This window comes from Hyperolius riggenbachi, chromosome 2 (assembly GCF_040937935.1).
Source record: "Hyperolius riggenbachi isolate aHypRig1 chromosome 2, aHypRig1.pri, whole genome shotgun sequence".
Taxonomy (NCBI): Eukaryota; Metazoa; Chordata; class Amphibia; order Anura; family Hyperoliidae; genus Hyperolius; species Hyperolius riggenbachi.
In genome coordinates, this window is record NC_090647.1 from 235,038,778 (window position 1) to 235,065,912 (window position 27,135).

Consider the following 27,135-nt stretch of genomic DNA (forward strand, 5'->3'; position numbering starts at 1 on the left):
GGAAAATATATAAATGTTTTTGAAGCTCCCAGAAAGGTTAATATTCATTCCTCTTCTTCACCCCAATTCACTCCACTTCAACCTTATTGATAAGTGTGCAGTTGCTAAACTAAAATTGTGTGCAGCTAATATAATACTAAGCTATGTAAAAAAACAGACATGTTCTGATCTATCCGGGAGGGAAACTAAGAACTTTATCTACTTTGTTTGCTCAGTAATAACTTAATTACAAGACAAGACAATTACAAGAAAAAAAATTTGTATATGTTATTTTGTATATGTTATTAAACGTCTCAGTATTTTAGTGACTAATTTTTCCTACAACTAAAGAGGATATCATGTGTGCTACTTAGGGTCTGTTTACCACCGCCTCTACACTGCCCACTTGCTTGTGTGTGTGTGTGTGTGTGTGTGTGTGTGTGTGTGTGTGTGTGTGTGTGTGTGTGTGTGTGTGCGTGTGCGCGTGCGCGTGTGTGTGTGTGTGCGTGTGTGTGTGTTTGGGGGGCACACTCAAAAAAACCCAGTAATCTGCATTTTAATTATCTAGGGCCATTGAGTAATCCTAAATGAGGCCAGGCACAGCTGCAAGTTAGGCTACTAAGAGGTATTCCTCACTCAAGACCGCTAAATGTGTGCACACGCTCTAAAGCTGTACTGTATAATACCACACAGAATTCTGGAATGATAAGAAATGTCTTTCATCTGGCATATCCATAAGTATCAACATTTATTTTTCACTTACCTCATGGTTATGAAACTGTTCTTTGACTTCTTCAACATTGTCAGAAATTGCTGCTTGATTTTGCAACGCATCTTCAGCAGAAAGAAGCCAAGCAAGCACTCTTTCCAGTGCTGATTGGTAACTTTCTAGGTCCACCCTTGGCTCCATCACGAACTTGCCAAAGTGCCTGTCATCCAAGCCTTCCGGCTGCTGCAGAAACAATAGCTCATGTTATAATTAGATCTTATGTAAAGAAATCATAAGCTGTAACTATTCCTCTATGCAAAATGGAAAATGTAGAAAATGGGAATTAAAAAAAAATCCTAGGCATTGTGCAGAAGCATGGCAAATGAAAAATAGTTTAATAAGAAAAAAAAAATATTTTTTCTTTTTTTTTATCTGTGCTACATTATCTGATATTGCTTTTTCCACCCAATGGATTTATGTGTATGTGATGGCTGTAATGGATTGAATTGAGAGCCTGAGAGACGGGCAAAATAAGCTTCAGTGCTTGATAAACATGGATATACTTAAATCTGTCTCTTATTTGATGCTGCTTCTAAAGCACTAATACATGATAAATGTGGGATTTATCACTAGAGGTTACAACAAATGAAAAAAAAAAAACATGTTTTTTAGAGTTAAGGTTGTACATTGGAGTGTTAACCAGTTTATTACAGAAGAAAGAAGTACAAGTACATATCTTTCCTTAGGACAGGTCAACATGGGTTTACAGTCTGTATCTGAGCTCGGCTGTATTTGCCCTGAGGAAACGGTATACCTTAAAGAGATTTATGTTGTCTATGCAAAAAAACCTTTGGAAAAATGTTATAAAGAAATAATCCATCTGACATGTATAACACAATAATCAAGGCAGGAAGATTGCCAATGCCAGTGGGACACTGAAGTGGCAGATCTTCAAAGAAATGCTGGTTCCTGAGATAAGAATTATTGCGCCTCTATATAGCACTGACATTATTATACCGGTTTTACTATTATTATTATTATTATTATTTATGTATATAGCTGCAACATCTTCTCTTGCAATGTGTACAAGACAGATAACAATGGGAGCCATAGATGCATAAATTAAAAACAGTTCATACACAGACACAGTACAATCTGAATATCTGGCAACACATGTACAAATTCCATCAATAGTTCATGGATGGTAAAAAACATCTACTGCAGCAACACAGTTACATGTTCATTTAACAGCATAAATACAGCAGAAAACTATGGGGAAGAATCTGCTATTTTGAGCTTGCAGCCTAGAGGGTTGTGGGTTGGGGATGGGGATGCTAAAGGCACATGCTAGATTTAAGTCGGCTGAGGTGGCCAATAATTACCATCTCTGCAAATAATTACCACCTCTGTAGATAATCCTGCGTGTATACAGCAACCGCCCCCAACCAGCAATCAGCTAGGCGGATCAACTCAGCTGAGCAAAAGCTGATAACATTGTTATTGAAGCTTGCTCCACCCACCATGTGACATCATTTCTGCAACTCTCCATCGGCCCTCCACCCCGCTGCGTTGCAACAGCATACGTTGTCAGCCTATAGGCTGACTACGCATCTGTAAAGCCTCTCTCCAGTGAGGCAATGTAATCTGCCATTTGCCTGCTCAAATGGCCAATGTTGTCAAGGTCATGTTGTAAAATCTCACAATCCTTAGTGTTAATGATTCTGCATAATTTTGTATTATTTGTGACAAGGGCTACATTACTCTAAATTCTGTCTGCTAAATCATTAATAAACACAGTGAAAATAATAGTGCCAAGTACCGATCCCTGCGGTACCCCACCGCTAACATTTTTCCATCTTGAGTATGTTCCGCTTACCACTACTCTTTGCCTTCTGTCCCTTAACCAGCCCTCTATCCACATAAAAAAAATTTCTCCTAGTCCCTGTATCCTCAGATTCTGCACCTAGCAGTGGGAAATAGTATCAAAAGCCTTTTCACAGTCCAAGTATACTATATCTCTTGTTTTCACAAGATCTACATTTTTATTCACCACTTCATAAAATCTGAGCAGGTTTGTGAGACCGGTCAGGAGTATGAACTAGATGCTCTGGATACTTGGCAGCTAATAAATGAATTGACAAAGAAAGTTAGCATTAGGTCCCTTTCCCATTTTTATGATGCTGATCATGTTTTCAGCCAGTGCCGGTTCAAGTAACAATTGGGCCCTAGGGCAAATTTAGCCTGGGGGCCCCCCAACAGACACCCTCAACCATAAAGCATCATTAGAGGCTCTTTGTTGCAGCCAAGTTTCCCTCCTGGGCCCCTGAGCTGGCTACTGACCCTCCCCCAATCACCTCCCAACTCAACAGACTCTGCAGAGTCCCTGGGGAGCAACAGTTAAGATGGGGAGGGACACCTTGGGGGCCCCTACAGGCTCTGGGGCCCTGGGGCAATTGCCCATTTTTTCCTATGGTAGCTCCGGCCCTGTTTTCAGCAATACACAGTGTGAGCTATATGCAAGACATCAGAAGGGTATGGTTTTATGCAATTCTGTGCAAAAGCAGTGCAATCCCATTATTCATTATAAATAAATGGGACCATATCAGAGAGCAATACAAGTGATATGTGTACTAAATATGATCCCCGGTCACCTGCATTGTAAATCACATACAAGTAAGGGAGGGGATTGAGAAAAGAAGAAGAGGGGGGGGGGGTAAGCCAAGCTGAATGAAAGTTCATTAGATTGGAGAAATGCCAGTCTGATTTATAGTAGGTCACAAAGTAGAATGTTGCAGTAGTCAAAGCAGGATATGAGTGGGACATGCACAAACCTTTTAGTAGCCTCATGTGTGAGGAAGGGTCAAAACTGTATCTGTTTTTGACTGGGAGGTAGTTACAGTGGGTTGCAAAAGTATTCGGCCACCTTGAGGTTTTTCACATTTTGGCACATTACGGCCACAAACATGAATCAATTTTATTGGAATTCCACGTGATAGACCAATACAAAGTGGTGTACACGTGAGAAGTGGAACGAAAATCATACATGATTCCAAACATTTTTTTACAAATCAATAACTGCAAAGTGGTGTGTGCATAATTATTCAGCCCCCTTTGATCTGAGTGCAGTCAGTTGCCCATAGACATTGCCTGATGAGTGCTAATGACTAAATAAATTGCACCTGTGTGTAATCTAATGTCAGTACAAATACAGCTGCTCTGTGATGACCTCAGAGGTTGTCTAAGATATTATTGGGAGCAACAACACCATGAAGTCCAAAGAGCACACCAGACAAGTCAGGGATAAAGTTATTGAGAAATGTAAAGCAGGCTTAGGCTCGAAAAAGATTTCCAAAGCCTTGAACATCACACGGAGCATTGTTCAAACGATCATTCAGAATTGGAAGGAGTGTGGCACAACTGTAAACCTACCAAGACAAGGCCATCCACCTAAACTCACAGGCCGAACAAGGAGAGCGCTGATCAGAAATGCAGTCAAGAGGCCCATGGTGACTCTGGACGAGCTGCAGAGATCTACAGCTCAGGTGGGGGAATCTGTCCATGGGACAACTATTAGTCATGCACTGTACAAAGTTGACCTTTATGAAAGAGTGGCAAGAAGAAAGGCATTGTTAACAGAAAGCATAAGAAGTCCCATTTGCAGTTTGCCACAAGCCATGTGGGGGGCACAGCAAACATGTGGAAGAAGGCTATCTGGTCAGATGAGACCAAAATGGAACTTTTTGGCCAAAATGCAAAACGCTATGTGTGGCGGAAAACTAACACTGCACAGACATCACTCTGAACACACCATCCCCACTGTCAAATATGGTGGTGGCAGCATCATGCTTAGGGGTGCATCTCTTCAGCAGGGACAGGGAAGCTGGTCAGAGTTGATGGGAAGATGCATGGAGCCAAATACAAGGAAAACTTGGAAGAAAACCTCTTAGAGTCTGCAAAAGACTTGAGACTGGGGCGGAGGTTCACCTTCCAGCAGGACAATGACCCTAAAACATAAAGCCAGGGCAACAATGGAATGGTTTAAAACAAAACATATTCCTGTGTTAGAATGGCCCAGTCAAAGTCCAGATCTAAATCCAATCGAGAATCTGTGGCAAGATCTGAAAACTGTTGTTCACAAACGCTGTCCATCTAATCTGACTGAGCTGGAGCTGTTTTGCAAAGAAGAATGGGAAAGGATTTCAGTCTCTAGATGTGCAAAGCTGGTAGAGACATAGCTTAAAAGACTGGCAGCTGTAATTGCAGCAAAAGGTGGTTCTACAAAGTATTGACTCAGGGGGCCGAATAATTACGCACACCCCACTTTGCAGTTATTTATTTGTAAAATATGTTTGGAATGATGTATGATTTTCGATCCACTTCTCACATGTACACCACTTTGTATTGGTCTTTCACGTGGAATTCCAATAAAATTGATGCATGTTTGTGGCAGTAATGTGACAAAATGTGGAAAAGTTCAAGGGGGCCGAATACTTTTGCAACCCACTGTATATATCAATATATGTGGCAGAAATGGCAGCTCAGAGCCAAATATCACTCTTAGGCAGCAGACTTTTGGAGCTGGGGTTACTGGTGTGTTCTTAACACTTATTGGGTCATATACTATCCCAGGTAGTAAGTAGCTTGCATATGCAGATTGCTGTGTATCCAAGCCCTGGCAAAGCATCTTTGAAGCTCCCGCCTGGGCTCCCCATTGTTCCACTGTCCGGACCATTTTCATTGGCCCAGACAATGGACCAATGGGGAGCCGCGGTGGGAGCTATAAAGATGCTTTGCTGGGGCTTGGATACACAGTAATTACTGTGAGAGTATGCTAATTACTACACGGAGACCAGCGCAGCTGTGGGGGCTTTCGGGATCTGTGGCAACCAGACATGGAGCTGCAACGATGTGCTTTAGCTGTCTTAGACCTGCTATTTATGCTCATTAATACTCATGTCTGACGGGAATTAGGATTAGACAATGGGAGCATTGCCTATTTTAAGAACTCGCCAGCACTTAGCGCTGGCAAGTTCAGCAATAGAATATGTCCCATAGTGTCTATAAGTAGAACTATTACAGTTGATACTTTAGTCATCTTAAATTTGAGGGAACAGCTTCCACAGACTACTTAGTCACATTACAAATTGTAATGCTAATTACACCAGAGAGAAAAATGTGTGCATCAACCAAGTGAACCTGACAAATCTGGCTTTGCAAATTTGGCCTATTGGCTGATCACGAGACATTGCTCATGAAAATATGCATTTGCTTTCGCATGCTAAAAAATGCAGGGTCAAAAACCAACACCGCAAAGCAATCGCCCTGCGGGAATTAGTTCATGCTACATTGGCACTATCCAGGGGCACCACGAGGAGGCTTCCCAATGCCCCTGGGGCGCCCCTGGATAGTGCTATGTAGCATGAACTAATTCCCGCAGGGCGATTGTTTTGCGGTTTTGTTTTTTGACCCTGCATATTTAGGCATGCGAAAGCAAATGCATATTTGCATGAGCAATGTCTCGTGATTAGCCAATAGGCCAAATTTGCAAAGCCAGATTTGTCAGGTTCACTTGGTTGATGCACACATTTCCTGTCTGGTGTAATTAACATCACAAATTGTAGTCCACACACATACATGGAAAAGTATTCGACCCCCTTGAAGTTTTCCACATTTTGTCATATAACTGCCACAAACATGAATCAATTTTATTGGAATTCCACGTGAAAGACCAATACAAAGTGCTGCACACGTGAGAAGTGGAATGAAAATCATACATGATTCCAAACATTTTTTACAAATAAATAACTGCAAAGTGGGGTGTGCGTAATTATTCAGCTCCTTTTGGTCTGAGTGCAGTCAGTTGCCCATAGACATTGCCTGCTGAGTGCTAATGACTAAATAGAGTGCACCTGTGTGTACTCTAATGTCAGTACAAATACAGCTGCTCTGTGACGGCCTCAGAGGTTGTCTAAGAGAATATTGGGAGCAACAACACCATGAAGTCCAAAGAACACACCAGACAGGTCAGGGATAAAGTTATTGAGAAATTTAAAGCACGCTTAGTCTACAAAAAGATTTCCAAAGCCTTGAACATCGCTCAGAGCACTGTTCAAGCGATCATTCAGAAATGGTATCCAGGGCAATCTTGGAAGAAAACCTCTTGGAGTCTGCAAAAGACTTGAGACTGGAGTGAAGGTTCACCTTCCAGCAGGACAACGGCCCTAAACATAAAGCCAGGGAAACAATGGAATGGTTTAAAACAAAACATATTCATGTGTTAGAATGGCCCAGCCAAAGTGCAGATCTAAATCCAATTGAGAATCTGTGGCAAGATCTGAAAACTGCTGTTCACAAACGCTGTCCATCTAATCTGACTGAGCTTGAGCTGTTTTGCAAAGAAGAATGGGCAAGGATTTCAGTCTCTAGATGTGCAAAGCTGGTAGAGACATACCCTAAAAGACTGGCAGCTGTAATTGCAGCAAAAGGTGGTTCTACAAAGTATTGGCTCGGGGGTGGGGCGGGGTGGGGGACTGAATAATTATGCACACCCCACTTTGCAGTTGTTTATTTGTAAAAAATATTTAGAATCATGTATGATTTTCATTCCACTTCTCACGTGTACATGTACACCACTTTGTATTGGTCTTTCATGTGGAATTCCAATAAAATTGATTCATGTTTGTGGCAGTAATGTGACAAAATGTGGAAAACTTCAAGGGGGCCGAATACTTTTGCAAGCCACTTTACAAACAGAAAACCCACAATCAGCCTCCCTGTTTATCAGTTGAAAGGGTGCCCAGGCAAGTTGCTTGATCTCAGACTAACTAACAGGCACTGGGAATTCATTGTTCTGCTATAGAGGCAGTCTAGATGTGTGGTCCCCAGATACCAATATTAGAGTTTAATAGTGCTGTGTCCAAAGATGCATAGATTAAGTAGCTGTGGCCTCCCTAGATAAATAATAATAATAATCAACCATGTGCCTTAAGATTAAATAATTAAGTAGTCACATGCATCCAGATAAAAGGATTGAATAGTCATATGCCTCCAGATAAAAGAATCAAGTAGTCACATGCATCCAGATAAAAGGATCGAATAGTCATGTCCCTCCAGATAAAGGAATCAAGTAGTCACATGCATCCAAATAAAAGTAGCCAAGGGGCTCAAGATAAAATATTTAAGTGCATGGACATCTCCACATAACATAATTAAGTAGCCGCTTGCCTCCAAATAAAATAATCATGTAGTCAGATAAATCCAGATAAAATAATTCAGTAGTCACATGCCTCTAGAGAAAATAATTAAGTAGTCACATATCTCCGCATAAAAAAAAATTAAGTAGATAGGTGCCACGTCTCCTGATAAAAAAAAATGTAAAGTAATCATAACAATCCAAGATAAATAATTAGATAGCCATATGTACTTCCCAAAAGTATTTTGTAGACCTAATATTAGGTTGCTGGAGGTGCTCTATAGTATTAGGTAGCCAAGTGTGCCCCCCAGTATTAGGTAGCTAGAGGTGTCACCAGTATAGGTAGCCAGCGATGTCACCTCCCCATTTTTGGTAGCCAGATTCTCCCCAGAGTTAGGAGTCACCCAATATAGGCAGATTTCCAGTGAGGTCCACCCATCCAGTATTGGTAGCCAGATTTCTTCCAGTATAGGTAGCTAGATATCCCTCCAGTATAGATAGCTAGTTGCCCCTCTTTCCTCCCCAAGTGTAGGTAGCCAGATGCCCCCAGTGTGGGTAGCCAGACTCCTCCAGTACAGGTAGCCAGTGATGTCCCCCTAGTATAGTAGTATAGGTAGCCATATTCCCCCAGTCTAAGTAGCCAGACATCCAGTGGCGGAGCTAAGGAGCTTTTCGGCCCAATGCAGTGAGGGTCTCCATGAGGCTCACTGCAGGGTGGAGCCCACCCAACTTGCTTGGGTTGCTTGGTTGGTAATCCGATCCTGGTGTTAGGTCGAGTGAATGAACATATCTTCTAGATAATTGTTTGCCTGATCTACCACTTCCCAGCAAAAGACATCAGAAAATATTTCAGCATAGATTTCATCTAATATCAGTCTTGCCATCAGAGCTTCCTGCTTTGTACAGTCCAGCGTAGTAAAAAGCTAATGTTGTGTTCCTGTCCATTGCCTTGTTTCCCATTTCTCCCCATGCTTCCACTGCCAACAATTTTGGCTAAGAACAAGCAAGTCTGATCACTGTTCAGTCTCCCAAGTGAAAGAGTCCTTAGAGAAGATGAATTTCTCAGGACATTTAACCAGCAACCATTGGAAGAACTGCTAGAATACCAGATGTCCTTTCTGTGCATGAGAGGAGGAGCAATAGCAGTGGGTGGACCAGCACCCAATGGCGAGAGACATGTGCTACAGCAGAGAAACCATGCAGCCCACCAGGGTCTAATGTAGCAAGAACAAAGTTCCACAGCACCACATCAGTGTATTTAATAGCTCTTTACTGGCATACTGGGATAAAAAAAGAGAGGTTGCCATACAGCGACAGATGCTGTTTTGGACTCATGGTCTTTTCTCCAGCTGTGTAGGCTCTTTCTCAGAGGAGAGAGCAAGACATGTAAGAAAATGTGATTTACTCTGCCTCACAGTTTACATACGTCATATATTGCAAGCACAATTTAATAAATATTAAGAAAAACTAGCAATGTTGTCTGTACCAAGGAGATGTTTAATTTCTGCTGAGCATTACCCAAATGACTGATGGTAGTGGACCGACTGCTATCTGCTATCACTTACTTCCTGGATAAAGTTAATTAAAAGGTGTCATAAACCGCTGCAATACTTTCAATTTTCTTTGAAATGCTGGAAACTATAAAACAATCAAAAAAATTAATCATTACGTTGTTTCTATGTACAAAGACACAAGGACACCACTCCGAGTACAATATATTCTGTTCTTATTTTCATGCAGTCACTTGAGTGTTGAAGGCAATATAAATGCTTGCTTGTAAACTCATTATTATTTTGTTTTACCAATTTAATCTGGAACTTTAGTGGGAAATAAATCCATATTTTAGTATTAACTTACATATAAGCAAAAGGCAAATACTTCCTAATTAAGAACCTTAGGTCTCCTTCCAGTGTAGAGACCTCAGTTATGCTTTACTTGACTTTTAATTAAGTCACATATCAGCTATCAAAACCTAATTCCCATTACAGAAGTTACGCTTCTCAGGGCAGAGCTACGAGTTTATAAAAGAAATCAGATCCACTTCATGGAGCATTTATAATTGTTGTGGTAGGAGGTAGGGACCTGCTGTATGTTACCGTTTTGTACAATATCTGCTATTTTAGCTCCTTTTAATAACATGATAGCTATTATTCATATTGCTGAAATGCTACTTGCATGTGAAGTTGCCATTGTTCACTCAAGTAGAAATATGACACCAAAAAGGATAACATATTAGATATTGCTTAATCAAAAGGCAGCATTAATCTTTAGTTTGCAAGTACATTATTTGCTGCACATTCACAATCACCATACCTCATCAGAATCAGCCACTAAGTCTGAAATTATGTAGTGATACAGTGTAATAGAAAAAAAGAGCAGTGATTTTATTAGAAATTGAAATTAGATGTAATAAAATTGGCTTGGTTACTCCTCTGGATTAGAAATTTTAAGTCAGCAGTTAGCTAAATGTGAGATTATAAACCATTAGTTATATTTACTCTTAAAGAACATGGTGCTATGTGAAAAGTCTTACTATTTTACATTAACTTTTTTAGTGGAATTGAAAAAAATATGCTGTAATTATTGAAATTTAAGTGGCCTAACAATTCCTTAAAGAGAGTCCAAGATGGGCATCTAAAATGACAAAAACAAAACAAAACTAGGCAACTTGATCCAGGGCGCTGGTAGGATTAGGTAGCCACCATCCCAGCTGCTCTCTGCCACTCCATTGGCCTGCGTCAGCTTACTTTCATTTTTGTGACTTCTGGGGTCTCAACGCTGGCAGGGAGGTGGGGGAGGGGCAGGGAGCACAGCCAGGGAGAGACAGCTGCCCAATGGCAGCTGGAGAAAGTCTACTGAAACGCCCCTAGTGGGTGTTTTGAGCAGGGAATCCCTCTCCTGCCATTACCCTCTGAAATAGTGAAAATTATTGTAGCTAATTTTGGGGGCTATAGCGTGACAGTGGGGGGGGGGGCACTAAGGCATGTCATGAGGCAGAGAACATGCCTCTGTGTCCCATCTGCCCCCTCCCCTGTACCACCTCGGTTTCTCAGCTCTTTAAGATAGCCTGTGGTGAGTGTGTTTTGCCAGTAGGCATTTCTGCTGTTTTTGCTGCGTTAACATTGGTAAGCAAGTTTTCCCAGACAGTGTCTGTTGTTCCTCACAGTGGGCCCAATCCAGCAGGCAAGAAAATACTCAGGATAATTTTAATTTTGACAGTACTTTTTCACTGCACTGTTGTCCCTCATCACCTCACCTCCCAAAGCAACAGTACATTTCGGTTGCCTATAGCAAAGCAACATGAATGTACTGTATGCACTTGTGCCTGGAATTATCCAGGGATGAGCAGAAACTACGCCAGTGTGAATGTACGCATCGTAGTTCGTAGGTGAAGTTTCAAAACTACGCTTACGAATTTACATGTAGCGAAGTACTGTTACACGTAGCTTACGCCCACTATGCATAATTAACATGTGTATTGCGTAGTGAACTACGAATGTGTTACTCGCGTCTAATTTTCCACATGCGATTGTATGCTTACAAATTTACGCATTGGAAAGGGGAATGTATGCATAGAAGAGTTCCCAGTACAAAAGGAATAAATGCGTAAAATTTTCTGCATACGGGCATAAGCATCCGCATAAACTACGCTTTGCACTACGCGTAATTGCATATTTTAAAGCGTAGTCTACAAAATGCATACAAAGCGAGTATTTGATTTCGAAACCGTAGTTTGGCGAAGCGTAATTGCGTAAAACTACACGTAGTTCCAGCGTAGCGCAGTTGGCCGACTACGACCATCCTGCGAATTTTCATTGTAGCTAAAAACAATTAACCCTTTGCACACTCATATGTAAATGTTCAAACAAATGCATTTACAGAGTCACTTATCCAGGCATCACTGTTATCCCTACACAAGTTAAAAGCCAGGGTCTTAGTTTACAGAAGAATGCATCATCTTGTGTAGTCACCCATACTGCGTAGATGTACCCAGGGTAAATGTAGGTGTCCTAACCCAGGCCCTGTAACATGCATAGTGCAGACATGCAAACATTCATTGCATCAAACCTATCTAGGGATTAGGAGCACACATCCTGATGTCCTCTCCATGGACAGATAGAGCATCATACCAATCACACAAGGGAGCTAACAATGTATCCATGCGCACAATGCACATACACCAGCACAAGCTGTGTGCATGCTGACAGGGGAAGGAGGGAGTGCACTGGATTAAAACCCAGGCCACAAGGGTCAGTAACAAGAAAAAAAAACATGTATTCAGGATATTTAAATAAAGTTATTAAGGAAATACTTGCATGTGAGTGTGCAAAGGGTGAATTTTTTTTTTTGCTATTTTCTGGCAACACCCCCTTTATCAACTCCCTTTTCTTAATAACTTATTTAAATGTCCTAACTAGAAGTGATGTGCCTGGATATATGTGTTTTTTTCGTATCATCATAGCTGTTGAGTCCGGATAGCCATGGGCGACAGTAATTGTGTTTGATAAAATAATCGTTTTTGTAACTTTTGTACTGCTTCAGATGCACTTTTAACAAAGCAAACTGCAATTCAGATTTTTTTTTCTCCAGGGCTTTAACATATTATTACATAACCAATAATATAGAGCCATTCATATCTTTCCCTATAATATGGAACTTACAATCAAATGGTTCTGAAACATCCACAAACCTATTTAAGTATACAGATGCTAGGTAAACACACATTTTTATTTATTCATGTATTTTTTAACACCCACATGCAGGTGAAGAAAATTAAAACCCAATGCAGATAGAGTCCCTGGTACAGTAGGTTTCAAAGACAGTGTCTGATGAATGGTAACCAATGTTACCCATGTTTTTTATGATTATATCGCGTGCCAGATGTTATATTTCTCTATTGAACAAATATAATTATGATACATCATTACAGTAAGTACATGATAATTTGCTATTCAAGCTCTCCCTCCAATGCCCTCAAACTCATACATTAAATGTTTTTATGTCACTGATACGTGTAACATCTAACTGTATTATATGATCTGTAAATCCAACTAAAATATCTGCCTAATGTAATCTTTCATCTTTCACTATAGAATATGCCCTTTAAATCCAGATAATTCTAATTAAACATTTATGTGTACATGCGTTTACTTTAAATTCCACAGAGAAGACCCTATAAAGGTCAAATATCCTCATCACATTCACATATTTACTGTCAATGCACATAAGTTGATTACACACTATCTAATCCCTAGAAGATTGGCCATTAATTACCACTATCATCTCTGTTCATCTTCAGCCAGTCATGTTATTTACAGTCATACCAATGCCATCTGATACCATTGGGTTATGCAAGTTTAGAAGAACAGTATCCCAAAATAATCAATTTGTAAAATTATTAGTAAAATGTTGTTCTTTTCTGTTTTTTCTCAAAAATGAAAAAAGGGAAAATTAAAGGCATGGATTTGTTTTCAGGAGACAGCAGGGATGAACTATATCATGCCTGGATCAGCGATGCAAGACTTGTAATCTCCTCCCCGCATATGCCTTGTGTATTAGATGGTGTTGTATACTTCTAATTCTCAATTACAGCATTATGGTTAAACCATGATCACCTAGATCCAGTAAATGTTTAACCTAATTTATAGGTATAATTATTATTCAGTAAAGCCCCACAAAGCACAGTGATGAGGAATAGCATTATAAAATAGGCATAGTCCATAAATGGTAGTCTCTGGATCTTTATTACAATCCATCTAATCTGTGATGACAAAAGAGTCAAAGTCAACTAAACATTTGATCATAGAATCCATGACTCATTTTTTTGCAGTATTACATTTGTCAGGAATCTCTTTGACTGTTATGTCATCACATGTCAGTTGGATTATTGTAAAGCTGCAGATTCAACACTATGCAGCAGCTGTAACAGCTCACTGCTACTTGTATTTTGCACAAAAATGCTGACACCAAAAACAGTGCCAGGCAATAAGCTAGTTAAACCTTTGAATCCATAAAACCATTCCTTGTAGCAATCCTAACCCCACATTAATTCTTACAAATAACCATATTACTTCAGTAATCATAACCACCTTTGAACTCTAACTGCTACCAAAGCCTTAAAGTGAACCTGAACCGAGTAAAATGATTTAAAATGAGAAAACATTATATACTTGCAAATGAATAGTGCATATGTACTTCGCTGTCAGTTCCTCTCAGAAGCTCACCATTTTCTTCTTACAAAGGTTCCTTCCAGTTCTGACAAGGTTTTGTCAGAACTAATATATATCAGCTGCTGTCATTTATATATCAGTTACTGTCAGTTATAACTGAAAAGACAACAAATGAGCAAGGCAATGTCCATGTTTCCCTATGGCTCAACTGGGTGATATTGCAGTTTAACAGTGTGCTGTCCAGGAAGCTGTCATGGGGTAATGGTCATTTTCAAAATGGAGGACAGAGAATTCCATTAATTACAGTGGACAAACAGGATGCAGGAGAGGAGGACATTGATGAGCAGGGTACATGGGAGGTAAGAATGACATATGTATGTTTATTTTGACTCTTGTTTTTCAGTTGAGGTTTGCTTTAACTACACTGTGCCTAACACTACAGTTACAGACTACCCAGTAAGCTCATGGTGAACCAGAACTTCTTGGAGTGTGTAAGGGGCTACAAAGGGTCAAAAAGCCCTCTAACTAACACTACAGTGATCTACTCCTTATATGAAATATACCCTGATATTAACCTCTTGTACTGCCACTTGGCTAACATCCTGAATTAAGTTAAATAGGCATATTTACCTTACCGACACAGAAATATTTAATTAACAGACTGGGAGAAATGTATCAGGCCATTTTGCAGCAGAACCTGCTACTGGCTAAACACAAATCATTTGATATTTATGTAACAACTAATTGTCAAAGCTGTTCCTGTGATTTTTCTACTCTTGTTATGGTTACCCACTGCCATGGTCTTGTGAATTGCTGAATTACTGATGGATTTGGGAAGGGAATTTAGAATAAAACCATGCAAAAATAAGCTGTTATTCTGGAAGTGTGGCTCTTCTGTTAAGACAAACTGAGAGGTTTATGTAGAGTAAACACAGAGGAGTATCGTATGTCACCTGTCCAATTGGCACACTCCACCTTCTTCCTTCCACAGCACATCCTCCGGTCTACATGGCTCCCTGCAGCAGTGTGGACAGTGTGGAGATAGAAGAGGCTGGAGAGTGTTGAGAAAGGAGGGAACATGGTACAGGACAAATGAAAATGTTTACTTTGCTGTGCTTACTCTGCATTGGTGTGTGTGTGTGTGTGTGTGTGTGTGTGTGTGTGTGTGTGTGTGTGCGTGCGTGCGTGCGTGCGTGCGTGCGTGCGTGTGTGTGTGTGTGTGTGTGTGTGTGCGTGCGTGCGTGTGTGTGTGTGTGTGTGCGCGTGTGTGTGTGTGTGTGTGTGTGTGTGTGTGTGTGTGTGTGTGCGTGCGTGCGTGTGTGTGTGTGTGTGTGTGTGTGTGTGTGTGTGTAGGGGGGATTATAGTGCTACCTGTGGGATGGACAATGCCACCTTATACCACTATGGGGAGAGGACTTGAGGGGATATAACTAACACTGCTTTCTGTTCTGGTGAGGGAAGTGGGGGGCATGAAGAGACCACCTCATACTGTCAAGTAGGTACCATGTAGGGGGCCACATGTTCATATTAGACCAGGGCCCCATTTCACATAAAACTAACCCTGGGCCTGGCCCCATCTTATTGTAGTACATATGTGGTTTTCTAAGCAGCAGTGAGTGTTTTATGAATAAGGCTGCAATGTGATACGTAGAACATTACAGAGTGTGACTCTTGTGCAGTGCCTATTCTGCAAGCAAACGGACCAATATCCCCCTGAGTATGTTGTGCTGCTATCCCTGAACCTATAAGCCTTTGTTTGCAGCAGGTGATTGCTGAGTGATCTTTTCTATGCTTGAGCAGATTTGCATGTATTTGATCTCCAAGCACAAGGATGATATGCAGTGTTCAAGAACACATAGCAAGCCATCATCTTTCAGCATAGATCACTGAAACATGAATCTAAGTGGTTATGTATCACTGCAGTGTGCATGTTGGTCTTTCACTTATTGAAAAAAAATATATATTCTCAACATGCTTGATATTGAAAATTCATGGAAGACTAGCTAAATCACATTCACAGCCAAGGGATTTCTTTCATGCTAGTGGCTGTTTTTTGCTTTTCAGACTCGTATAGTGAAAAATGCACTTCAAAGTCAGGTTTATGTTCAAAGTTTTTACTGTATGTTTGAGAATGAGTTCACTTCCAGTCAATTTTCATAGCAAAGTTCCCTTATGGGAAATTTATGGAAGCTGCTATCAGGTTTCTATCTTTGGGGGGGGGGGGGGGGGGGGAGGGGTAGAGCTATAGGAGTGAGAAACCTCTTAACAGTTATCATCTTACGTTTTTAAGTGTCATCATGAGTGAAGACTGAAAACAGTTTGTGAATGCCACAAAATAGTAGATAGTGAAGTGTTGATCCTCTGCAGGTACTGTATACATTTCTTTAGATAGTAAGACAGTTGTTTATAAGATCAAATAATTCTAAGAAACAATGAGCTGCCTTCAACAGACAACTTGCAGCACCTTTTCAGTTCCTACTGGTAACTGACAAAGATGAAATATTTCATACTGAGTAAGACAGATCGCAAATGAGAGTAGAAGAATGTAAGTATTACACACCCCCATCCTGACATCATGTTTGGAATAGTACACCTCTCAGATCAAATGCTGCAAACTCTTTAACCACTTGAGGACCGTGGTGTTAAACCCCCCTAGTGACCAGGCCATTTTTAGTTAATTGGGCCACTGCAGCTTTAAGGCCAAGCTGCAGGACCGCACAACACAGCACACAAGTGAGTCCCCCCTCCTTTTCCTCCCACCAACAGAGCTCTGTTGGTGGGGTCTGATCTGCCCCACATTGTTTATTTTTTTTTTTTTATAAATATTGATGTGTTTTATTTTTAAATAAATTTTACAATTTATTTTTTTTACATAACCTTCCCTCCCTCCCCCCAGCCGGCCAATCACGCGATTGGCTGTCATAGGCTTCAGCCTATGAGAGCCAATTGCTCTCCTGTGGGCCAGGGGGACAGCCGTGTCACACGGCTGTCCCCAGTACAGCGCAGCTGCAGATTGCAGCACTATACAAAGTAATTAGATCACCGCTCGGAGACTGAAGGCGGAGCTCCGCTCCCCAAGCAGGAGATGTGAGCGCAGCCTGCTCGCAATCTCCTGCTTGCCCCATAGAAGACCGTTCACACCAATCAGCATGGAGGGGTCCTGGGGCTGCCGCACTGCTCACGCTAATTGGCGTGGAGCAGTCGGCAAGAAGTTCAAGGGAACCTGAAGTGAGAGGTATATGGTGGTAGCAATATTTATTTCCTTTTAAACAATACCAGTTGCCTGGCAGTTCTGCTGATACTGTGGTCCATATTCTATTCAAGGTGATCAGTAGCTTGCAGATATGAGCCACGTATCACCTTTCCATCGTGCGAGGATTACCAGCAAGGCCTATTGCTGACAAGCAATGCAAAAGCCTGAGTGATGCTCCCATATTACAGGCGATGGGGAATGAGGCTTTACCTTCAGCCCCACGGCCTGCTTCTCAAAGATGCATGCGCGCACACCCGCCGGACATCGCCACCATCTTCTGCCGCTGCATCTGGGGGTCTCCTTTAATAAGGAGACCCCCAGAGCTCCCCGTCGGGTCGCCGCACATTTCCGGAAGCCCCCACAGCTGTGCCCGTCTCCTTCTACTATATAGCATACTGCTGCAAAACTTCCTCTGCAAGTGCTGCTGTGCTGTGTATTACAGTGTACTTTCACCGTAATTACTGTGTATCGGAGCCCGGGCAAAGCATCGTTGAAGCTTCTGCTGCAGCTCCCTATTGGTCCACTGTCTGAGCCAATGAAAATGGTCCAGACTGTGGAACGATGGGGAGCTTAACTAAAGCTCTTACAAAGAAATCCCCGCTGTGTATATGGTGGTGTGTGGTGTATGTTGCTGGAGACAGTACATGTGACATGTGAGTTGCCGGCTGGCCAGCATGTGCATTTTGCACTCTGCATAAATTTGCTTCTAAATTAGTCATTGTCTTGTATCAATAAAGTACACATTACGATATTACACATTATACTTTGCAGCTTGACATTTGTGTTAGGAGGTCCAAATTAGTTAATGAGTAGAGGGTTAATTTGTTCCTGTATAAATCTTGCTGAACATAAATCTTTCCAGTTCATTCAATACGATTGCTACTTTTCTTAATTAGTATATGGTAAATGATAGCTGCCTGCATACACAGTCCTAGTAGTGTAGAGGAATAATTAAGCAAAATACTGAAAATATTTCTTAAAGCGGAATATAACCCTGCATTTCAACTTTGCTCTAAAACATTATTTACAGTATATTATATGCAACCAGCATTTTTTTTTACTAGACCAGCATTGGAAGGGTTACATAGGGCTTTAAAGTTCCTGGAGATTTCTGCAGACGCATCCGAAGCTGAAATAGATACATTGTGTTTACATAAATGTATCTAAGTGTTGAATGTGACTCATCTCTCTGACTGAGAAGGAGTTGGAGGACAGCCAAAGAGTGTGTAACATTTATCAATAGATACATCTAAGTAAATAGAATGTAACGATCTGAACTTCTGCATATCTCTCCACGGAACTTGAAACCTCTGTGTTTAACCTTTCCAATGCTGGTCTAGTAAAAAAAAAAAAATGCTTTTTGCATATAATATGCTGTAAATAATGTTTTAGAGCAAAGTTGAAATGCAGAGTTATATTCCGCTTTAAATAGAAAACGAGTTCCTTCTCCAGCTTCTCTGAGTAATGAACAGCACCAACACTAACATGGCACAAAACGAACATAAAACTATACAAACACCCTTCTATAACATCGATTTATATATGATTCTATAACTTCTATAACATCTCCTTTGACAAAATATGGTGAAATGAATAGAGAAATTGCTGAATTTAGCTTTTACAAACATGTGAAACTGTTAGAATCTATATTTCTCTAAAGAATAATAGGAAATTATTGGTTTTAGAAAAGGTTAAAAAAGGTAAGACCCATTATTCTCCTTTATATAAATATCATCCCAGGGGTACGTACAAGTTTATTGTTCTCCACTTTGACAGAGTTTATGTGCAGTAGGAAATTTCTTTGAAGCACTAAGCATATTATTGATGTGATACAATTTCTGATTTTAGCAACTGCAATAGATTTTAGGAAACTGAACCAAAACATCACACAGAGAAAATGACTTTTTAAACACATTTGCTCATGGGAAAAAGGAGTAGCAAAACTATTGCAATTGCTTTGGTTGTTTACTTGCTGATAGGAAAAAACATCGTGTAGCTTTTTGTTGAGACATTAAATGGTAAATCAGGTGCTGTGGCTCTATTGTGACTGACCAGACTACTGCAGTATAGTTAGGTGCAGTACATATTTCAAATGAAGGACCTGTAAAATATTATTTTTCTCCTGTAGCCTTCACTTCCATGTCATACTAATAGTGGCATTTATCAATTAGTGCTAATTCAAGTTTATCTACTCCATGAATCAAGTCAAGTAAAATGGATATACCGTATATATTCGCATACAAGCCGACCCGCGTATAAGCCGAGGTACCCACTTTTCCCTCATAAACCAGGAAAAAGTGATTTACTCGCATACAAGCCCCCTACCCAGTATTGCCCCCTCCACAGTAGCTTGATGTGCCCCCAGTGCAAGTCAGCCCCTCTCCCCATAGCCAGATGTGTCCCAAGAATGATAAAGCTGTGTCCCTGTTCAATGCACTGCTGACACGTGGCTGACATGCTCCGCTCCACAAGCCAGGGGACACAGGTAGTCTTGAGCAGCGCACTCTGCACACCATGTTGCAGGGGATGGGGGACACGGACACAGCAGGGAGAAAGCTAGCAAGAGCAGGATCACTAGTGCACAATCCTTAAGCTCCTCTGCCAGTAACAAAAACTGCTCCACCATCCGTTTTGTTCCACTGACTCGCATATAAACCAAGGGGGTAACTTTTCAGCACATTTTTTGTGCTGAAAAATTAGGCTTATATGCGAGTATATACAGTATCTGTTTTAAGGAAAGTGTTACAATAATATATTTGCCAAGACAATATTGTGTATATATAAATGCCTACTGACCATTGGCACATAGAGAGTCAGCAACATTTTGAGAGTCATCCAGTTGAGGTTACATCCACTGGCATAGTGAATTAACTTTTTGAATACTATAACAGTCTGTATTGTTTATATATACTGTATAATAGATCATTGTTGTTATAGTTTAAAATTTTAAGCTGATGCTAGCCAATGCAGAAGCAAAGAGTTACTGCACATGACAGCAAGTAGTTGCTGCTAGTCTAGTGTCTTCTGGTTCTTAAGGTGAATACACATGCACAACTACTGTCACCCATTGGGATCAGGACTCAACCCCTCTGGTTACAGTTCAGGGCCTACTGCTGTACAGATACATGGCTAAGCTACATCCCAGATATGAGTTCTGTTGCTATGGAGGGGAAAGAGAGACAATGGTGCAACACACAATGGGACAAGCTTCCAGTCAGCACGGTAAGGAGAGAAACAATGGGCCCACGCAAGATGATTCAGAACTAAATCTTTTGGTGGTACAGCGGGGTGGCTGTACAAACATTAGATTCTCTGCTAAGTTTAGCCTTATTGGCCACCTCAGCCGAGCTTAGACTAGCATGTGTATGAAGCTTACGCAAATGCATTGGATAATATTAATAGTATCTTTGTAGCTGTAAATTATAGCAGCAACTAAGAGGTGTATTCATTAAACTGCAGTAAGCAGATTAACCTGTGTTAAGTCTTACCACACAATGAGTAGAGCCGAATGAAATACATTACATGTAATGCATTATGCACTACTCTTTGGGTGTTGCAGTTTACATGTTATTCTGTTTTATTCCAGTTTAGTGACTACATCCCTAAGTTTCTTATGCGACATGAGGCCTGATGCACTAAAATATAAGATGCCATACGCAGGGAAAAGCACATGCCGCTAATAGGTTAAGGGTCGGTGCTCCACCTGCACCAGTAACTGTATAATAAATTGCTCTGGGTTCCCTGCGCACAGCAACGTTACCTTACTTCACTGCATCAGGCCAACGGTTCTCATGAATGCTATTTGAATTACATTTCCCTACCCAAGAAGTAGAATTAATATTTAGCACTGCACTAAACATGGTATACAAATGCAGTGTGGAAACAAGAACTAGATATCAAGACACGACAGAACAAATACAACTGCTAACGTGAAGACACCATTTGGTGGTGCTGCAAGTACTAGTTTTATTTCTGGGGTCCAAGTCAAAAAGGAGCCTTGCCTAATGTACAATATATAAGCTCCAAAGTCCAGGTATGTCAGTTTGAGTGAAAACAGATTTATGCGGTGTACTTGCACTGTAGCAGATGTGATAGTTTATTTCATTTTGTGCTCTGATTAGTTATGCTACATTTGAAAACATTATTACATATTGTAATGTAGCAGTAGGTTATTGTACCATGTTAGTCAATAGCCACCTGTAAAACAGGATCTGAAAACAGGATTGAAGTCTGACGAAGGCTGCACAAAAGAAATCTTACTCTTATTCTTTTAAGTTAGCCAATAAATGGTATCGTCCTGATTCAAAACTTATATATTTTAATGTATATGGTAAATGTACATCTCTGAAAAAATAGAAATAAATAGAACCCCAAGTCCATACATAATACCAGTCTATGCTAGTCACAGCATTCTATACTTTCCCTTTTTCAGCTTTTTGGAGCAGATATTTTTCAGTGCAGTTTCCATTATACTAGTGATGGCTCAGATATCTCCAATGAAACATCCCACCAAGTAAAAATATAGCGGAGCAGATAGTTAGAGATTTTATCTGCCATATGTTATTTTTATGAGAAAATTGATTACTTGAGATAGCCCTGGAGGGCTTTCAAATAGTGTGTAGATGGAATGATTAGACTGTTGGAGAAAAATGTGATGTGTTTGTATTTCTGACCATCCTGAAAACCTTGCCAGCGATTGTGGTGCCAGACAACATGAACATTTCAGTAACTAGACTATAACATATTAAGATTCAAAATGATCCAATTAATGATACCATGCCTGTGTAAGAAAGAAACGTACAGAGATTCATAAATAAGTATCTGATGTTTGTTGTTTTCTGTCAGATGACACTAGTTAATTAAGAAAGTTCAATTTATGCCTGCAGAGGAAAGCTGATTTTACCAATCATTTAGGGCCCAGTCACACTTGAAAGCGCAAAACGCTGGCGCTTACTGCCGGAGTTTTGTGTGAGGGATTTTTCAGCTGAAAAATCACTGAACACTGCAGCAATTTTTCTGTGATCGCGTTTAGCGCTTCTATAGCACTGAAACGTGATCGCCGGGAAATCGCCTGAAAATGGTGCAGGCATTTGCGTTTCACGATTTTGGGTGATTAGTGCAAATCGACCAAGTAAGAACAGGCCCATAGGGTTTTATTACACTACCGCTTTCAAAAGTTTTGCCGAAATTGCCAGCAAAAAGCTCAAGTGTGAATGGGTCCTCAGGCTAGAAACCCACTAGGAGCGATTTTCTGAGCGCTTTGTGATTTGAAAGCTCTTGCTAATGTAATGCCATTGGATGTGATCCCATTTGAGCGATGTGATTTTATCAAAATCTCCCATAGCATTAGAGATGGCTCGAACCTCCGATTTTCGGTTCACGAACCTCGTATGCGAACTTCCACAAAAGTTTGGGTTCGCTTGAACTTCGCAAACTGCAACAGACTTCAATGGGGAGGCATTTATGCTGGCCACAAAAGTAATGGAAAAGATGTTTCAAGGGGTCTAATGCCGGGGGGGGGGGGGGGGGGAGGGGGCATAGCAGAGTGGGATAGACGCCAAAAGTCCCTGGAAAAAATCTGGATTTTACGCACAGCAAAGTTTTAAGGGCAGAAATCACATTGCATGCTAAATTGGAGTCCTAAAGTGCTTTAAAACATCTTGCATGTGTATATTTCAATCAGGTGGTGTAATTACTGTACTGCTTCCCACTGACAGACCAAACTCACTGTGTAACACACTGCAAACAGCTGTTTGTGTAGTGACGGCCGTGCTGGTGCGCACCATGGCAAGAGTGCAGGTTTTCAAGCCCATATGGTGAAATACTAAAGGTACTCATTGGACTTTGGACCCCTTAGCGTAGTTAGAGTGCAAAAAAGTGCCACACAAGTGGTATTGTCGTACAAATGACACCAAGGCAAGGAAACTCTCACTGCAATAGTTCTACTAGCATTTATTTCAACAAATAATTTCTTTTAATGGAGCTGAGGAATAGACGTCCCTGTACTCCATGAAACGCTGTAAGGCTCTGCCAAGGTTTTCAAAACATTTCTTCAATGTTGGTTTTCTCATAGTGATTGACTCCATTTTGGTAAATAAACAGAAGATCATATCACTATTAAAGAAAAAAAAAACATTCCAAGGCCCTGCACTCTTCCTAAGTAATAAAACAAGCTCAGAATGGTGTGTATGTGTAGAAATTGTACATAAATATCTAGCATTATAAATGTGATCATGTCACTCATCAATATCATAACATAATGGGATAGGTCATTAGTTGGCATTGCTGTTCCATAATCAATACAAAGTAGGTGCTTCTGTATCAGAAAACACAGATTTCTACTGTTCATGTTCTTGCCTTGTTTTTGCCTTAGTAGTACATTCATTTAGCTGATCATTTGTTACTAATCTAATATACGTATAATGATTCAAAAATAGAACTGCAAGCTAAGAATACTATGATAAAATAACTACTCCACTGGTCTACCTATTAATTTATAGTTCAGTATTATGTGTTAAATAAAGCCTTCCTGAAGGAATGATACATAGTCTAATTATTCCACCTACTTATAATGTCACTTTAACACATTACCACCCTCAACGCAATAATTAAAACGTCACTGTGCTAACATGCTACCTAAAGATATTGTTTTCTCAGTTTTAACCCTTTACAGGTGTTGGCTGTGTTAGCACCAGATTTTATGTGCATTTAATTTTAAGTCAAATGTTTATTTGTGAACATGCAAAGTGAACTGATTAGGAAAGTTCACATTTTACATTAACACACAGAACATGTATCAGCTTTAACAAAGGACACGGTTATGCTCAGTAATGTTGAAATAAGCTTTCTTACCATAAAACAAAAAAGTTGCTCGTAGACTACCAAAAGAATAAAGACAATAGCAGGGGCGTACCTAGAAAGCCCCGGGCCCCCCTGCAAAAAACAATTCTGCCCCCCCCAGGGCCCGCTCAGGGACTTTTTGGGGGCAGGAGGGGTCGCAACATAAGAAGAGAGCTGTGGCCGCAGATCGGTGGGGAGGGGGGGCATTTCCCCCCCTTCCTCACCTCGGGCACTCCTCTCAGCGCTCCCCTCCTGCAATCAATCATTGGTGGTGCTTGTGGCAGCAACGGCGGCGGCGGCAGGCAAGCTGAGCACATACCTCCTTCTGGCCGGAGGTCTCCGATCACTAAGTGCTTCATAGAACTTCCTGTTTACACAGGAAGTTCCATAAAGCACTTAGTGATCGGAGACCGGCCAGAAGCAGGTATGTGCTCAGCTTCCCTGCCGCCGCCGCGGCTGCCACGAGCACCACCAATGATTGCTTGCAGGAGGGGAGCGCTGAGAGGAGAGCCCGAGGTGAGGGAGGGGGGGGATGTCCCCCCTCCCCACCGATCTGCGGCCACAGCTCTCCTCTTATGCTGCGACCCCTCCTGCCCCCAAAAAGTCCGAAAGCCCCCCCCCCCTGCAATGTCAGGGGTCGCATCCCCTATTGTTACGCCAGTGGACAATAGTCCTAGTGCAAAAAAAAATCTCACTTCATTCACGTTTCCTATGATATTGGCTTTTATCCAATTCACTTTTTCTCCTAAGGTTTCTCCTTCGTGATATTTTTACACTTCACCAATTGTTTCCTACTTTTTTCAGTTGGGGAGCGCAGAAACGATATTTTAACCACTTGATGACCCTGGGCTTAAACCCCCCTAGTGACCAGGCTACTTTTCACAATAGGGGGCTGTGCAGCCTGGTCAGGTTGCCGCACAGCCCTACAGCTTGGCACACAAATAGTTTTTGCCTTTTTTTAGTGTCTTAAATATGACACTCTGTCAGAGGTCTCTGATCGCTGCTGCAATCTTTTTTTTTTTTTTTTTTTTTTTTTTTTTTACTAACAATAGTGAGGCTGTTTCCTCCCTCCTACCTCTCTCTCCCTCCCTCCCTCTGTGCCATCCTAATCGCCATAGGGTGGCGATCGGCACTTATCCCCGCCAGCCTATGAGAAGCCACACAAATCGAGCCGCTCTGAGGGACAGCCCAGAGTCCCTCGTACAGCGCTGCAGGAGATAGCAGCGCTTTACAATTGTAAACAAAGGAGAATTCTTTCCCTTGTCGGCTCTCAACAGTCTACTAGCCGTGATCGCGGCTAGCAGGCTGATCACAGTGCGGAGCTCCGTGAAACGGCAGGGAACAATCGCGCACGCAAGCGAGCGTTCCCTGGTAAACTGCAGCTCCAGGACTTGACACTAATCGATGTTAGGTCCTATCGGCGTGACGCAGTCGTTATGTAGTTAAAGAGAAGATGAAAAATCATCTAGAAGAAAACTTAGGAGAAAACATTATTTGAATTAGAGACCTTGTATCTCACAAAGTTTATCAACCGTGCCTATTGTTTAGCAGTTAGCAGTAGCACTTGCAATGTCTGCATTATCTGCAAATCATTTGGCACATACCAACGCATTTTAACATTCAAAATGAGTTTCTAGGTACATTGCTAGGTGATTTAATTTTTTTTTGCTGAATTTCTTCAGCACTATGCATCACTTACAGCCATCAATAACACCTTATACAAGTGTCCCTCAGGAGTTTCCTTCAAATCTTGGCAGATGAGACCCCAGATGCACATTTGGCTCCTCTATACCCTACTACATATTAAATATGAAGTCTGTCATAACTATACTGGACCAATGAGAAGCCCTAGCAAAAAAATAAAGATGCTTCATGTTACACCTCACTTCTCTCTCTGCTCTGTCACTATACTAAACATTTATGGAACCTCACTCAAGACCATTTTTGAATCTCCCACCAGGGACTCCTCTGGGTCCATTAAACTGATCAGACATTATTATTCCTGCTTGTGTAAAGCCTCTTTACATTTTTCACTGGAGCACTGGTTCACTGAGAACCATTCCAATGAGGATTCTCTTTAGGAAGGATTTTCATTGCTCCAGGTCAATGGACCATTTGGGAGCCCTTGAGGGTGAGACAGAATATTTGTGCTCACAGCCATGTAGCAGCTGACCTGGGCGCTACCTAGACATAATGTTATTGCGTCTATAGTAGTGCAGCAGGATTTACATTGTAATTTGGGTGCTGTCAATAGCCGGGGCCCAAACTACATCTTCCTCCGAGTTGCTATGACTCAGAGGGGAAATAGTACCCCTACCCCAGCTATTAACATACCCGGCGACAGGGTCATATGCATAGCCCCTCCCAGCTAGTAACATAACCCCTGCTGGACAGGACGTACATCACTGTGATCCCCGATGGTCTGCGCATGCACTCCATGTCACACTGCACTCCCGTCATGCACATTGCCTGTGTTGCCCATTGACTTTTATTACTGCATAATCTGTGCGGTAGGCATGGATCATGCGGTAATGTGTTGAAGCCTTTGCATTGGGATTGCACCAATTTGGATACTTCGGCATGCCATGTTGCATCGAGTCGTGAACTGTCCAATTGCAATTCTCCATAGACTTGCATGGCCCTTGCAATGGGGAAGCGGTGTGGAAGAGTACCACTGTGCGATGCAGCACGCCAGTGTGCAAGGGGTTTTAAGATTAGTCTTGCAGTACATTTAGAGGCAGGTGCACTTTTTTTGGCTTGCTTTGCTTGAAACAGAGATCCTAAATATATTAATATTTCAAGCAGAACACAGACATTCTATTGATTTCAGTCAGAAGTACTCTGTCTACCTTGACAGTAAAGAAGTGATATTTGAACCTCCTGATAGTTGAAGAAAATCATTAAAATCTGCAAATTGATAAGGAATTTTTATTAATATTGCCACAGGACATATATATATTTGTTTAATTATATCATTTTGAATGAAGGCGAG

The 27,135-nt window shown here is 41.2% G+C and overlaps 1 protein-coding gene across 13 annotated transcripts in view; it reads right to left on the bottom strand.

The window, feature by feature from the left end:
* The window catches only part of DMD (dystrophin), a 3,066,377-nt gene that overhangs the window by 2,130,330 nt on the left and 908,912 nt on the right, over window positions 1-27,135 (bottom strand). For all 13 annotated transcript variants that reach the window (XM_068268325.1, XM_068268327.1, XM_068268324.1 and 10 more), the window contains one exon: window positions 743-931. In XM_068268325.1, the coding sequence (XP_068124426.1) occupies window positions 743-931 (189 nt within the window). The remainder of the gene's footprint in view (window positions 1-742; window positions 932-27,135) is intronic.